Source organism: Pecten maximus, chromosome 2 (genome assembly GCF_902652985.1).
Source record: "Pecten maximus chromosome 2, xPecMax1.1, whole genome shotgun sequence".
Classification (NCBI taxonomy): Eukaryota; Metazoa; Mollusca; class Bivalvia; order Pectinida; family Pectinidae; genus Pecten; species Pecten maximus.
This window is the reverse complement of record NC_047016.1, coordinates 34,534,698-34,551,501: the sequence shown is the minus strand read 5'-3', so window position 1 is coordinate 34,551,501 and position 16,804 is coordinate 34,534,698. Positions and strand designations below refer to the sequence as shown.

Here is a 16,804-nt window from a genome sequence, read left to right as displayed (position 1 = left end):
TACTGAACATGAAGATATACATCAATTTAATAACTTTAAAGATGCAGATATCATTCTAGGAAATCCACAGCTTGGAAAATTATTAAACCATTTTCTAATATTAATAAAGCATCATATATATTATTGTCGCATGAATGACTCCATTCCAAATTTTAGAATATGTAAGACTAGTTTTGCTAAAACTATGAAATTAGAGAGACGCAACGGGAAAAAGAACACATCTTTTCAGCCCTTCTGGAATAAATGGGGTATATTTGAACAATCTTTGAATAATATTGACTTCTTATTAGGGGAAAAAAACAGAAAGAAAATGTAGAACTTTTTGAATAAAGTATATTCATTTCCTTTTTGGAAGTAATATATAAAATACAATCCTTGGCTCCACTTTGGGGGTTGTCCTCGCCTACTTTACTCGTCACATACATGTATATGTTATCAATCTTCAGACATAGTGTGTAATTTTGTCAGATTTATAAGGATGAACACAGGCAAGCATGTCATGTTGATTTGCACTTGAATGAACATTTTGTGGCAAAGTGGCAATGAAACTGAATAAATGAAGTGTGGATGTACAAAGTAAAGGTACAGAATGAATGAAGTGAAAAAAAAAAAAATAAAAAAAGGATATATATATGTTTTTGTTTCAAAATCTGGATTATTTTCAGCTCAAACAATTCGTGATCGTAAGAAAATTTTAGCAACGAAACAATATTTAAATCCGAGAGGTGGAATTGAGATCGTTTCTTCACCTTATAAACAAAATCTGGTTAACCGGTCAGAATTCCAATACAAACATGCGTTATATGCAAACATAAAATAATATTATTATACCCAGGCTATAATAATTTGATAGCAATGATACATTTAAGATATGTTCAACATAAATGTCAGCTATCTAAATATTCCTTTGTGTATTAGGTTGACAGGTGTACTGGAGCACGTGGAATACCGAGTGCTGATTGCCAGCTGATCAGTATAGTTCAACAACCGGGCTGATATCAGGGACAAATAACAATAGCGTTCGTACATATATTTTGAAATACCTGGTGTATGCAATGTACATAGATAAGTAATATGCGTAATTGGGTGGGCGTGCGGCAGACGAAGTTTGTTACCACAACCGCTCAGATCAACAAATTGAAATAACCGAGGCCAACATAGGGGACGGAGATGTAAACCAATAAATTACAGAGTGTACATTTATAATGTTTGTTTAATTTTGACAAGTTTTATTTGTTTATACTTATATCTGCTTGAATGTATTTAATAAACAATGCTTATATAACGAATTGTCCCTTTAAAGTCATTTAAGTTCCAAACAATTCATTGATATCACTGTAGATAAAACGATTCCTATTTAGAGTAAAGCCGTATATTTTGTATATATTTTGATCGTCTGATACCGGGGACGTATTTAGGTCGACCCTGTTTGATCGCGAGATCGATAGGTTTATGTAATTAGATACCCATATGTAATTTCGCAAGACTGAATGAGGACTGGCTTGTCGTGTAAAAGAACCGGTCGTCATGGATAACTAAGGAATATATATATATCCATAAACCATTAACTTACATGTTTGTAACTAACTAAATCTCCGTTATCTATCTTCAATACGGTTGAACTCAATGTAGGACAGACAGAACTACAGTGGAAATTGAACATAAATAAATAAATGAAAAAATAAGTTAATAAATAAACAATATCATATATTTTTCTTTCTATTCTACATATATTGTAACATTCGGTCATCAAGGTTGGCTTAACCATTTGAAATTGCATGATTTGTGATTTATGATGGCAAAACCCACCAGGGACAGATACCATGATATTTACGTCACTGCAAGGGCTAAGTTCTGTTATATTACTAACGCTAAACTGTCTTAATTGGCCGACAGGTGCCCGTTTATAATTCCCCCATCACGGGGCCCCGTTCTATATTTAACTGGTCGTCGAGATTCCAGCGTCATGCACGCTATTGACAAGCGCCTTAGCAACCAATCGCGTTTACAAACACAGGCGGTATAAACATGGCGGATCTTTTAGCCGGCTGACTTCTGGATTTTGCATCGGCGATTATTTCATGTGATTGATAGCAGCCATCAAATCATACGGGGGTAACTTGAACAAACTTTCAACATGTCGGAGGAAAACGTGAGAGTTGCCGTTAGAGTTCGGCCATTCATATCCTTTTTATCAGAACCATTTAACTGATTGCGACAGCTTTGACAGGTGCTGTCAAAAAGCTAAAATCTTACGGTATGGAGTTTGCAGTAAAATGTAAGGTGTTTCAATGTGTTAAAATCTGATAGTTTGCTAATGTTTGTTTTATATTTCATTTAAGATGTAATGTAAATTGTATTTTATGATGCATTTCCTTACGGCGAATCAAACCGTGCTACATTGTATTTATAAGTGCTGTTCATGTAATGTAACATACAGTATATATTTGAGAGGTACGCATATATAAGTTTTATACTGATATGAGCATATTATCTTTGTAATGCTGTGGAGGTTCTCATATCCAGATTTAATTAGCCCAATCAGACAAGGATCGGACAGGATCTAGTCTAACATCTGGTTATTATAAGACTATACATGTCCCTGTGGACAGGTAGATGTCTTGTATAGGACAAGACGACTCTCAATGGGCTAGTAGGCTACCCATATATTCGGAAACTTAATGGGTTACTCATATACTCGGAAACTGTATGGGTTACTCATATACTCAGAAACTTAATGGGTTACTCATATACTCAGAAACTTAATGGGTTAACCATATACTTGGTTACTCAATGGGTACCCATATACTCGGAAACTCAATGGGTTACTCATAGACCCGGAAACTTAATGGGTTACCCATATACTTGGTTACTCAATGGGTACCCATATACTCGGAAACTCAATGGGTTACTCATAGACCCGGAAACTTAATGGGTTTCCCATATACTTGGTTACTCAATAGGTTTCCCATATACATGTACACGGAAATTTAATGGGTTACCAATATACTATGCGAATGAACGCACTGTGTAACTGATTCTTGGTAATGATAAATATCAGTTTATCCTGTTTATAAAGCAGGAGAGATCCTGTGTACAATGTTGAAGACCTTGAGGACTCTAACTTGGGACGTACCACTCTAAACCCAAGACAGATATGCTTGTATCAATATGTAGCTAAAAGGCCATGCAGCAGCTGATAACTAGCCTATAGGTACACTCATTTCCTAAATTAGCCAGAGTTTCCTCTGGCCCTGACACCATGTCTGGTGTAGGTGTAGCAGAAACTCGGGCTATTCCTAAATCTAAAACCTGGTTTTTGGTATAAGAGTGTGATTATTCAATGACCTTTTCTCCATCCAATGTATTTTAATTTATCTACCTGGTATTTCTGTAAACGCCACCATTCATCTGTTATCCTTTGCAAACTAGCTTATATTCAAACATTGTGTTGCCTTGTTAACACTGATTTATTGGACCACAGTTTTAAAATCAACTCTTACGATACGATTGATCTTAAGACCCCCAACAATTAACCTGCTTTAACCCAATATATCATATCCCAAAGTTAACTTTATATACTGTACCAGACTTCCTGCAGAATTGAAATTCTGCTCAAAGCATTTCAACAATCGACAGAAATAGATATAGATGCTTGTATACAGATATTTTAATACCATTGCACCAAAAATGATTTCATAGCCTGCAAAGTTTTTATTTCAATAAAAAATGCTCCACCCTGACATTAAAACGACATATTTCATAGGTACATCAGAGTATCAAAATAACTCGCCACATTTATTTTTATTGAGAGATTTGTCTCAGAGCCGAGGACGAGGCTATAACAACGTACACTACACATGAACTACACACAAGGCCGTTGTTTACATATCAAGTATGAATGAACTCGCCTATCAATGCTTTCATTTGAACACATTAACAAAATTTTCTCATAATAACTGATCAATATAAACAAACATACAACTAAATACTTATTTCAAAATATAGCAATATCAATACAACACAATATCGATAAAATCAGATCGGTAAAGTTGACAATGTACAAGGAATACAGAAAGAGGTGACCATCAGTCCAACAGGCATCCAGCAAAATATCGGAATTCAAGTTTATTCCCTTTTCTTCTCTTGCTCCAACGAATCAATTCTTCTCCTAAGGAAATCCTGAGGTTTTTCCGATTCCAGTCCATTTTACGTTTCTTTTGGCAGATTCTCTCTGCGTTTTGGCGGGTACATGCTTTCAGTGTTCTGCCATTGTTGTGATTGACCGATAACCCGGCCGCTGCATTGTGGGACTTATTTGGATAGAAACTTGGTCTGTCAGTATTATTTTTGGGAATTTCCCCTATACTTTCATAAAAGCACATTTTCCTCAGGTTTTTGATTCACGATAATTTGTTAGGTATATATCAAGTCTGAAATCTGTAAAGAGGTCAAAATGTAAACGTTTATGTATATTTCTTTTGGAGAATGTGGCTTTAGAATGAGTGATATAACTGTAACTGTCACTTAAAGTATTGAATTGATTGATCCCTGATCCAAGGTACAATGTAACTCCAAGGAGGGCAAGATATTTCTCTGAGATACATGAACTTATTCCTATCCACAAATTAGCCAGCTGTCCAAAAATGAGCCTGCTTCTTTTATTTTTGCAGAATCATCAGTTTAGAAATTGTAAGCTTTAAGTGAATCACAAACAAGCCCTCCTCAAGCTTTGAACTTTTACACTAGGTAAAGGGGGTTGTTTGATGATGAATTATTGTAGAGTCATCTGAATGTTTGTATCTTAGGAAGTCTCACATACATTATGCAAAAAATAAGGGAAAAAGCTTCAAAATAACACTGATCCAACTGGAAGTGTAAAATTTTAATGCTGTTTATTTCATCTGCTAGTCTTTATTTATGAGGATAAGAAAATATATCTTGATATACCCCACAAATGCACGGTGTACAAGTAAACGAACTAGCTAACTTAGGTTTGATAGCTTTGATATTGTTGGTTTTGGGCAGGTAAATGGGGTATTTAATTACTTTCAGATATGATTGCAATTTTTTTTTCATTATTTAAATCAGAAGTATGTAGAATGTTTCTATGTGAAAAAACCTTCAATGCCCGTGTATGACATATCAATATTGGTTTTGGTCAGTTGAATTTCGCTCAATATTGCTTGCAGCACTGAAATCATGATCACATCTTTTGGTCAATCTAAAGCTAATGATCATTATAAAAATAATGACATAAAGGAAGATGAATTTGAAGGTCAGGCTATGTTTTCCAAACATTTTCTGACTGATGATTATTAATAATTGATGTTGAATGATTATTCAAGTGTTTTGCAAAAAAACAGTTCTGAAAGATGGTTTTGTTTTTGTTTTCCTTAACACTGCGTACAACTCTCGAGAAAAAACTCTCAACTCTTCGCTTATCATTGATATGAATGGCAATACCACACAGATAACAGACCCTTCAGGTAGTGACGAACCTCGAAAGTTCACCTTTGACTTCAGTTACTGGTCACACGATGGCTGCAAGGAAAACAATGGCTACTTCGAACCAGATTCATCACAACCAAATGGCAAAAAATTTGCTGATCAGGTAATGAACTTAGCAACATTATACTCCAGATAATAACAATCAATTTTTCTGAGAAAGATGGTTGGATGTACATGTCCAATTTTTGTTTTATTCATTTAAAACTGTCTAAATAAGACTCATATTTGACCAAATCTGTATAGGGTCTGTAAGTCTCGCCATTTAAGTCCCAAGATTTTGCGAGATAATACTACTTCCGAGTACTTTGCCATAACGTTAACATGGGAAAACTGAAAATCGCAATTATTTGAAAAATAGCAACTATATCAAAAACACAAAATTGCTAGTTGATAAAGTATTCAAGACTCATTTTGAAAATGTGTATTTCGTTGACTTGTATATGTTAACGACATTTTTTTCTTCTGTGAGACTACTAACATAAACTGTGTTTGGTACCCGGAAAAAAGCGTCACTCAAGACGAGACTTACAGACCCTATTAATATACGATTGTGTCATATTACGAATTGATCAGTCTGAATACAGTTGGAGGGATTACAATGTATCTACTAACGAGCTCTGTAAAATCATCGTTACTACTGAGGAAAGTCGTTACAGAAATGATAATGTCGTTATGATTACCCTGATATTAATTTTGAGAACCTTAATAATTACATGGATATTACCTGTATTCAATGGTGGATGTTCGGCCATTGTTGGCTACCCATGGTTGATTGCGATACGCTACACTACACTTATCACATTTTAATATTCTAATTTCACCTTAAAACTGAAGAGTTCTTATTCAGAAAGGATTATGTTGATTGGTTTCTATTTATAGAGTGTCATCATTAAAACAAAGGATTTTTTGAGCTGACCCACAATGATTAGTTTAGCGTAACCTAATGCAATTGACAGTGGGTATCCAGCGTTGTATTAGGCATGCTGTTATGCTTCCTAGTTCCTTCTCTTAATATTCTCTCTGAACTTTTTAAATGGTCTTTATGCAATTTACACCTTTAAGTTAACAAATAAAGGTGTTACGAAAAAAAAAATCAAAAAAATCTTAGGTTACTAATCGAGTCATTTGATTGGGAATGTGGAAAGTTAAACTGTTTAAATTTATTTTGCAAATATATGGCTTTTTAAGCTATGGTACCTGTATATTTTGTTTCAGAAAAGTGTGTATAATGATTTGGGAGTGGGTGTATTGGACAACGCTTGGGGCGGCTACAACTCAACACTGTTTGCCTACGGACAGACAGGCTCTGGGAAAAGTTGGTCCATGGTTGGATATGGTGTCAACAAAGGTGAGATCATTTACGTGTATATATATATACTCATGGATGTGAAGTGGGGAAGTTCAAATAAATTCAGACATTTCATGGTTGAGTGTATCCTTGAATCATACACTATAGGAACTTTACACATAACAAAATTAGGTCTCATTTCTTTGCTAACTACAAAGTTATGGCCCTTGGTTCAGTATGTGTGACTTTATCCAAACTTACAAACTCATATATTCTATCAATTTTATCATGATTTGATTTTGAATTATGTAGATTGGCTCTCATAATCAGATTACACAGATCACATTAGTGTCTTACTTTCAGGTATATACTTATACTGCATATGTCTTGTAATGAAGTAATTAGTAAACAAGTTCATTGGCATAACAAATAAATGCGTAAAAAAATAAAAACAACACCTGCAGAAACAAAAAATAGAAAAAAATACCAAAAAAAAACGTGAAAAAAAAAATGAAAATAAAACAAAACAAAACAAGAAATATCTTTAAAAAAGATAAACGACATAGTTTTAATGCTGGTGGTTATAATGTAATACTGCTGGTGAAATAAATCAACAAACTAATGCAAATTCAGCACGGATAACAAAATTAGATCAGTTTGAATCATTTTTGGTAATAATAAGACTGCATTTGAATCAGGAATATGATTTTATTAATGTGTCATTTAATCTTAACTTTGTTTCGTTTTTAACTGCATATCTGCATTTTGCATTGACCGCTACATTGACCAATCATATACTTCATCTTGACCTGTAACGCCACCTGTAGCGTCATATCCGGGGCCAAAACAAAATTAGACGGCTATGCCGAAAAAACTGGAAAGAAAAAAAAAATTCATTTAGCTGAATTTCCATGATAGTAAAGTTTGAGTACAGTAGCCATTGCTATGTGGTGATGTTATTTGGACAGGTCAGGCCAAATACCAGTTGTGTTGTTTTGATTTCAGGAATTGTACCACTTTTCTGTGACAACATCTTCCAACAGATTAACGAAAAAAAGAAAGCCGGAGATAAAACTGAATTTGAGGTAAGTTTTAAAATGTTTTCATCAATCTGTCTATTGTTGGTAATCATATCATTGATACTAACCTTTATCCAAACAATGTTTTGTACTGTGTTGGAATATTCATTTTATACAACCCTTAGCATGCAAATTATCTTAAAATCAGGGCTATATTAAGCTCAAATTTGGTGTTGATTTTGTCCAACAGGACAGGGGGTTGGTAAATACTGTTAGTCGTTAGATCAGGTGTTAGTCGTTAGATCAGGTGTGAGTCGTTAGATCAGGTGTTAGTCGTTAGATCAGGTGTTAGTCGTTAGATCAGGTGTTAGTCGTTAGATCAGGTGTTAGTCATTAGATCAGGTGTTAGTCGTTAGATCAGGTGTTAGTCGTTATATCAGGTGTTAGTCGTTAGATCAGGTGTCAGTCGTTAGATCAGGTGTCAGTCGTTAGATCAGGTGTTAGTCATTAGATCAGGTGTTAGTCATTAGATCAGGTGTTAGTTGTTAGATCAGGGCCCAGTTGTTCAAAAGGTGATTAAGCTAATCACAATTTAACAACAATCTTAAAATTGTGATAAAAAAAATTCTGGTACAACTAACATCACAAAATTTTGTGAAACTATAACACACCTCAGTTTCTTCCTATTTGCCTATTTTAAGGAACAAACACACAGAGGTTCTGAAGTAAAGGCGAAATAAAATTTTCACTGATCAGGTGATTAAGCTAATCAACTTTTGAACAACTGGGCCCAGTTGTTCAAAAGTTGATTAGGCTAATCACATTTTAACAACATTTTTCAAATCCAGATATAATAATATCTGGTAGAACTAGCTTGACAAAACTTTATGAAATTCTGTAATTCTTAATTCTCTTCCATTTGGCATACTTTAAAAATGATATACTCGCAGGTTTTGCAACAAATGATAGAAGAAATTTGCACTAATCAGGTGATTAAGCTAATCACCTTTTGAACAACTGGGCCCAGGTGTTAGTCGTTAAATCAGGTGTTAGTCGTTAGATCAGGTGTGAGTCATTAGATCAGGTGTGAGTCATTAGATCAGGTGTTAGTCGTTAGATCAGGTGTCAGTCGTTAGATCAGGTGTTAGTCATTAGATCAGGTGTCAGTCATTATATCACGTGTTAGTCGTTAGATCAGGTGTCAGTCGTTATATCAGGTGTCAGTCGTTAGATCAGGTGTCAGTCGTTAGATCAGGTGTCAGTCGTTATATCAGATGTCAGTCGCTAGATCAGGTGTTAGTCGTTAGATCAGGTGTTAGTCGTTAGATCAGGTGTTAGTCGTTAGATCAGGTGTTAGTCGTTAGATCAGGTGTCAGTCGTTAGATCAGGTGTCAGTCGTTAGATCAGGTGTCAGTCATTAGATCAGGTGTCAGTCATTAGATCAGTCGTTAGATCAGGTGTTAGTTGTTAGATCAGGTGTTAGTCGTTAGATCAGGTGTTAGTCGTTAGATCAGGTGTCAGTCGTTAGATCAGGTGTTAGTCGTTAGATCAGGTGTTAGTCGTTAGATCAGGTGTGAGTCGTTAGATCAGGTGTGAGTCGTTAGATCAGGTGTCAGTCATTAGATCAGGTGTTAGTCGTTAGATCAGGTGTTAGTCGTTAGATCAGGTGTTAGTCATTAGACCAGGTGTCAGTCATTAGATCAGGTGTTAGTCGTTAGATCAGGTGTTAGTCATTAGATCAGGTGTGAGTCGTTAGATCAGGTGTTAGTCGTTAGATCAGGTGTTAGTCATTAGATCAGGTTAGACAGCACCACGATATAAATTGTAGAAACTGGTCCATGGTTTCTGTTCACTAATTTTCTGCAACCATATAAAACATTTAAAATAGAAATAAATTAAAATAAAATTTCATGTAATTATTTATTCATTTATAAATAAATAACTAATTATCACGACTGTCCTGCATTGTCAGTATAGTAAGTTTAAATCAAACTCCAAAACTCCAGGTGTCAGTCATTAGATCAGGTGTGAGTCGTTAGATCAGGTGTTAGTCATTAGATCAGGTGTGAGTCGTTAGATCAGGTGTTAGTCGTTAGATCAGGTGTTAGTCATTAGATCAGGTTAGACAGCACCACGATATAAATTGTAGAAACTGGTCCATGGTTTCTGTTCACTAATTTTCTGCAACCATATAAAACATTTAAAATAGAAATAAATTAAAATAAAATTTCATGTAATTATTTATTCATTTATAAATAACTAATTATCACGACTGTCCTGCATTGTCAGTATAGTAAGTTTAAATCAAACTCCAAAACTCGAGGTGTCAGTCATTAGATCAGGTGTGAGTCGATAGATCAGGTGTTAGTCGTTATATCAGATGTTAGTCGTTATATCAGGTGTTAGTCGTTATATCAGGTGTTAGTCGTTAGATCAGGTGTCAGTCGTTATATCAGGTGTCAGTCGTTAGATCAGGTGTCAGTCGTTAGATCAGGTGTCAGTCGTTAGATCAGGTGTTAGTCGTTAGATCAGGTGTTAGTTGTTAGATCAGGTGTCAGTCGTTAGATCAGGTGTTAGTCGTTAGATCAGGTGTTAGTCGTTAGATCAGGTGTTAGTCGTTAGATCAGGTGTTAGTCGTTAGATCAGGTGTCAGTCGTTAGATCAGGTGTCAGTCATTAGATCAGTCGTTAGATCAGGTGTTAGTCGTTAGATCAGGTGTTAGTCTTTATATCAGATGTTAGTCGTTATATCAGGTGTTAGTCGTTATATCAGGTGTCAGTCGTTAGATCAGGTGTTAGTCGTTAGATCAGGTGTCAGTCGTTAGATCAGGTGTTAGTCGTTAGATCTGGTGTTAGTCATTAGATCAGGTGTTAGTCGTTAGATCAGTCGTTAGATCAGGTGTTAGTCATTAGATCAGGTGTTAGTCGTTAGATCAGGTGTCAGTCATTAGATCAGGTGTTAGTCGTTAGATCTGGTGTTAGTCGTTAGATCAGGTGTAGTCGTTAGATCAGGTGTGAGTCATTAGATCAGGTGTCAGTCGTTAGATCAGGTGTTAGTCGTTAGATCAGGTGTGAGTCGTTAGATCAGGTGTCAGTCGTTAGATCAGGTGTTAGTCGTTAGATCAGGTGTTAGTCGTTAGATCAGGTGTGAGTCGTTAGATCAGGTGTCAGTCGTTATATCAGTCGTTAGATCAGGTGTTAGTCGTTAGATCAGGTGTTAGTCGTTTGATCAGATGTCAGTCGTTAGATCAGGTGTTAGTCGTTATATCAGCTGTCAGTCGTTAGATCAGGTGTTAGTCGTTAGATCAGGTGTCAGTCATTAGATCAGGTGTGAGTCGTTAGATCAGGTGTCAGTCATTAGATCAGGTGTGAGTCGTTAGATCAGGTGTTAGTCGTTATATCAGATGTCAGTCGTTAGATCAGGTGTTAGTCGTTAGATCAGGTGTTAGTCGTTAGATCAGGTGTTAGTCGTTAGATCAGGTGTTAGTCGTTAGATCAGGTGTTAGTCGTTAGATCAGGTGTCAGTCGTTAGATCAGGTGTCAGTCATTAGATCAGTCGTTAGATCAGGTGTTAGTCGTTAGATCAGGTGTTAGTCGTTAGATCAGGTGTTAGTCATTAGATCAGGTGTGAGTCGTTAGATCAGGTGTTAGTTGTTAGATCAGGTGTTAGTCATTAGATCAGGTGTTGGTCATTAGATCAGGTTAGACAGCACCACGATATAAATTGTAGAAACTGGTCCATGGTTTCTGTTCACTAATTTTCTGCAACCATATAAAACATTTAAAATAGAAATAAATTAAAATAAAATTTCATGTAATTATTTATTCATTTATAAATAAATAACTAATTATCACGACTGTCCTGCATTGTCAGTATAGTAAGTTTAAATCAAACTCCAAAATTCACTTTCCGAACAGTCTGAATACATTACAGATGTGTAAAAATTGATGCATTGCAAACAAATATCAAGTGTGGCAATATCACTGTTTCTCGAAATTCAGTTGAATTAATATGTGATAAAGTGAGATGAAAATGCATCTGAAATGATGGCTATGAATTAATTTATAAATCAATTGGAAAAGCAATAAATATTAAAAATATTAAAACAAAAAAAATCATGGGATCTGTTGGGTATGTTGAGATGTACATACAACTATATTCAATGTTTGGTTGAAATAGCACTTGATACTTTTTGAGAAACTGAGCTAAGCTAAAACTTTATAGTCCAGACTCCAGCATCCCAGAGGCAATGGACCATCATTTTAGGATGATATTCCATAAAGCTGTGTTTAGATGGCCATTACGTGATCTATCTTTATACCAAATTTGATTAAAGTTGGACTTAAATATTTTGAGCATTGGATCAAATCGCAAAACTTTCAAGTGAAATGACAATGACATCGCTGTGACTGTCACCCCATATTTACTGTCGACGCCAGATACATAACACTAAATCTCACGAGACAAAAGTGATATATAAATACTTGTTACATATGTCTTTTGAACTTTTAGGTATATTATGATAAAACATATGATATTCTATTTCTCAGGTAACCTTCAGTATGCTCGAGATCTACAATGAACAAGTCAGAGATTTACTCTCCAAAAAGTCGAGTCGCGGAGGACTGAAAGTTCGACAGCACCCTAAACAGGGTTTCTATGGTAAGTAATAACTAATATATTTAAGTGCCCATTGCTGTCATACTCACCAACATTCCTTGTTTAAGAAGAAAAACTCCTGAATTAACATTGAATTGTCATTATCAGTTAAATCTCTTTATGTTTTATCGTATAAAATAATATTTGAAAAGGCGTTTTCGAATTTAGATACTTTAGGTTTGAAAGAACTCCAACAGACAGCTTTATAATCTGCTTGAAAGGCCTTGTCAGCCATTTTGTTTACTACAAAACGTAAGCTAACATTGGTCAAGGGAGATAACTTCAAATTTTCAAGTATTGCGATACAAATTAAGGATAGACGATGCATCGATGCACCACTCTACGATCAGATGCATCGGTGAAACGTTACACCACTAGTTAATACACACTTCATGATCATATATCGATATATGAAATAATGTATTATATGATATTTTGTTGTCAGAAGGTGATTAAAAAGTATATATGGTTACTCGGTATTGATGGTAGACCTTTGTCAACAGCTCATGGCCTGATAGTCGTTCCTGTAGACAGTTACGAGGAGATCTCTAAAAGAATGGCAGAAGGGACCACCAACAGGACTGTGGCTTCTACAAACATGAATGCTACCAGCAGGTAAGGAAAGCTATATTAAAAAAAAAATGTATTAACGTGTCAAGTTAAGGGTATATGCTACCTCAAACACATTTTTTTCCAAGCAAGCAGTGCTCTATAGAAGCCTGAAATATGTATTTCAGGGTTACATTCAAATGTATGTGTGACACTCACATGGTTTCCCAATATTAAAACAACCTAAGTAATGTGAATTTTTTAAGGGGACAAAACTCATAAACTAATAAAATATACATACAGTACATTCCAGTTAATCGGGTAACGCTTAATCGGGTATTTCGTTTAAGTGGGTAAAATTTCAAAAACCAAAACCATTTTCTCTTAAATCATGTTAAAAAAATTCGTTTAATTGGGTTGAAAAAGTCGCATTTTTCGGTTATTCGAATAGAACAATCAGGACAAAAAAATAGAAATGCTCCAATTTTCACGAAAGTCATTACGTATTTCTTTAAGTTTTGGACATTTATCAACAAATAGGGTAATTTAGATGGTTAAAATGTCAAAAAACGGTAAAATATTACCTTAAATGATAATGTTATGTCGGGGTTTTGTCATGTTCAGAACTGTGTTGTTGATAATTCTGCCTCGTGGGGTTTTTCCCCAACAGGAAGTCGATTAAGAATTGTGGGTAAAATTAAATGTTATTTTTAGAGTCAGCTGCAGGCCAAACGTAATGGGGGTTTAAAAGCATAATTAAGCTACTAGACAATTTAAACTTTTACTTCTGAGATGTAAAATCTTCGAAGCAGAAACCAAAACAATAGGGTTTGACCTGGGTCTGCCATTGCTACAGATCGATTGATATCACTGTATGTGGCGAATCCAAAGTGAAGGGTTCGCCACAGGGAAATGTGACGACACCGGTACACAGGTGAGTTATTAAAAAAACAGTAGCGAGCAGTAAAAGGACAGACGCCCGACGTTAGCTTATAATTCCTATTCAGGTAAGGATTAGAACTGATTAATAAAAACATTACATTGGATTTCGTTTTGTTTTATCAGTGACTGCCAGTGTCAAGGTCGTATAAATATTTACCACAGGAACGACCTAAATAAACTCGGTTTCTGGGATCTTTGTGCTTTGGCAATTGAAAATAATATGGAATATTTTAAATTTCATAGGGAACATAAGAATGTCTCTATGATTAACATAAATGATTTTAGCTGTAATTGTCGGCGAGTCCTAATAGATCGTATGTCAAATTAGGAACACGTGGATGAAACAGGGATGTATGACTCCCGATTTGAGGTGCTACGATTGTACTGTGTCGCGAATAAGAAACAATTTTTAAGGTGTTTTTATTTTAATACATGTATTTTTATACAATTAGTAATAGTAATCTGACAATTTGACATCAGTAAAAGCACAAACAAAAACACCGTTAATTAACAATAATAACGCAAATATTTTCTTCCAAGTCTGACAACCATTACGGACCAAATCCAAGATGGCGACGTGCATTTCGGCTTATTGCATAAGTCGGTTAATCGGGTAAAAAGTCCCCGCAAATAGGCAACCCGATTAAGCGGAATGCACTGTATTATCAAAGGTAGCATGTATCCTTAAGTTTGTGCAGAAAAATTGAAACCAGCACCTAAAGACAAGTAGTATGCATATACGTATGTCAGTGGAAGAAGTTATGAACTAAATTAAGTGACCTCTCGCTCTTTGACCACTAGGCTAAATAGATTTTTCTGCTAGTCTGAGCTTGTAAGGTGATGTTAAACTCTCTACATTTATACTACTCTACCTTCACAAAGTCTTCACCGCGAAGCTCCAAGGAACCAACTCAATATCCTATAGCTTATACTTAGAGTGCATTGGCTAGGTAAGCATGGATGGTACTATATCATATATATATATACAAATATATATAACTTAGCAACACAAATGTGACTTGTGCCCTGACCTGGCCTCGAAGTATAATACATTTGTATATATACATGTATATACAAATCTGTAATTGCATGGATAGAGTGAAGAAATACATCCTCTGCACACTGGGCCTAGAACTATTAAGCCACCTCTGTGTGGCCTTTTACTGTTTTTACTCATAGTTCACTAAATACATATTTTTCATACTTTTAGAAATACTGAATAAATTGAGTCTGCTTACTTGACAAGACTTGTCAAGGGTGTCTCTATATCTACCTGTTTGTATAGTATGAATTTAATTAGCTGATGACTTTGGACTTTTACAGTTATACTATGTAGGTATTTTATTGACCTATCAAACTTGACCTACAGAAAGGCATGTGTATTGTGGTGTTAAGTAATTTAGTAATAGGATTGATATCTGATCTGTTAAAGTTTAATTGGTCTGATAAAGAAGCATAAAGTTTTCAGCCTTGAATTTGGCCACTTTTAGACCTCTAAAATTGCCATTCGTTATACCCAAGTATTTAGTAGATTTAAAATATTTCGAGCCATGTTCAATTTCTTAGGTGTATAAATATTGGTCCCTTTGAGCTTTAAGAGCTAATATGTTCTACTGGTGCTAATGTACCTATTAACAAGGTATGTTTGTAATCAGTCACCTGTGACCAGTGTAGAAGTATAATCAATACCTCTGTACTCTCTGTATATAAATGGATAATGGAATTAGTTTGATGCCCCAGAAAAACAAATATAATCTAGGCATTGATTAAGATTTAAGATTGTAATGCTTTTCCTGTAAAACATATTCTTATGCTGCCACTATTTAACTTGTAAAAATGGATCTTGCTATTCTGCCACTTTTTGACCTGTAAAAATGAATCTTAATTGCTTTCCTGCAACTTAGACCATGACCTTGTTAAAATGCCTAAACTTGTCAATTAAAATCTTGTTAAATTGCCACCACTTGTCCATAAAAGTCATACTACAATACTGTCACCATTTTCCCCATAGACCTTGTTATACTGCCACCATTTATACAGTAAAACCTTGTCAAACTAACACCATTTTTCATATAAAATTTATATTGCCACCATTTGCACTGTAAAATATTATCAAAAAGCTCCTACGCTGCCACCATTTGTACAATAAAAACTTGTTATACTGTCACCATTTGTACAATAAAAACTTGTTACACTGTCACCATTTGTAGAGTAAAACCTTGTTATACTGTCACTATTTGCCAGTAAAACCTTGTTAAACTGTCATAATATTAACAGTAAAACTTTGTCAAAATGCTATTATTTGTCAGTAAAACCATGTTATATTGCCACCATTTGTTAGTAAAACCTTGTTATAATGCCACCTTTTGTTAGTAAAACCATGTTATATTGCCACCATTTGTTAGTAAAACCTTGTTATAATGCCACCTTTTGTTAGTAAAACCTTGTTATACTGCCACCATTTGTTAGTAAAACCATGCTATACTGCCACCATTTGTTAGTAAAACCTTGTTATAATGCCACCTTTGTTAGTAAAACCATGTTATATTGCCACCATTTGTTAGTAAAACCATGCTATACTGCCACCATTTGTTAGTAAAACCTTGTTATAATGCCACCTTTTGTTAGTAAAACCTTGTTATAATGCCACCTTTTGTTAGTAAAACCTTGTTATACTGCCACCATTTGTTAGTAAAACCATGCTATACTGCCACCTTTTGTTAGTAAAACCTTGTTATAATGCCACCATTTGTTAGTAAAACCATGCTATACTGCCACCATTTGTTAGTAAAACCTTGTTATAATGCCACCATTTGTTAGTAAAACCTTGTTATAA

At 34.9% G+C, this 16,804-nt stretch overlaps 1 protein-coding gene across 3 annotated transcripts in view; it reads left to right on the top strand.

Moving 5' to 3' along the window:
- The first annotated feature begins 2,004 nt into the window (after positions 1–2,004).
- LOC117321878 (kinesin-like protein KIF28P) overlaps positions 2,005–16,804 on the top strand; it is a 34,381-nt gene continuing 19,581 nt past the window's right edge. For 2 of the 3 annotated variants that reach the window (XM_033876488.1, XM_033876489.1), the window contains exons 1-6: positions 2,005–2,182; positions 5,411–5,614; positions 6,727–6,859; positions 7,805–7,884; positions 12,369–12,480; positions 12,981–13,092. In XM_033876488.1, the coding sequence (XP_033732379.1) occupies positions 2,138–2,182; positions 5,411–5,614; positions 6,727–6,859; positions 7,805–7,884; positions 12,369–12,480; positions 12,981–13,092 (686 nt within the window). In that variant the 5' untranslated portion in view covers positions 2,005–2,137. The remainder of the gene's footprint in view (positions 2,183–5,410; positions 5,615–6,726; positions 6,860–7,804; positions 7,885–12,368; positions 12,481–12,980; positions 13,093–16,804) is intronic. The other variant, XM_033876487.1, reaches the window with a different exon arrangement.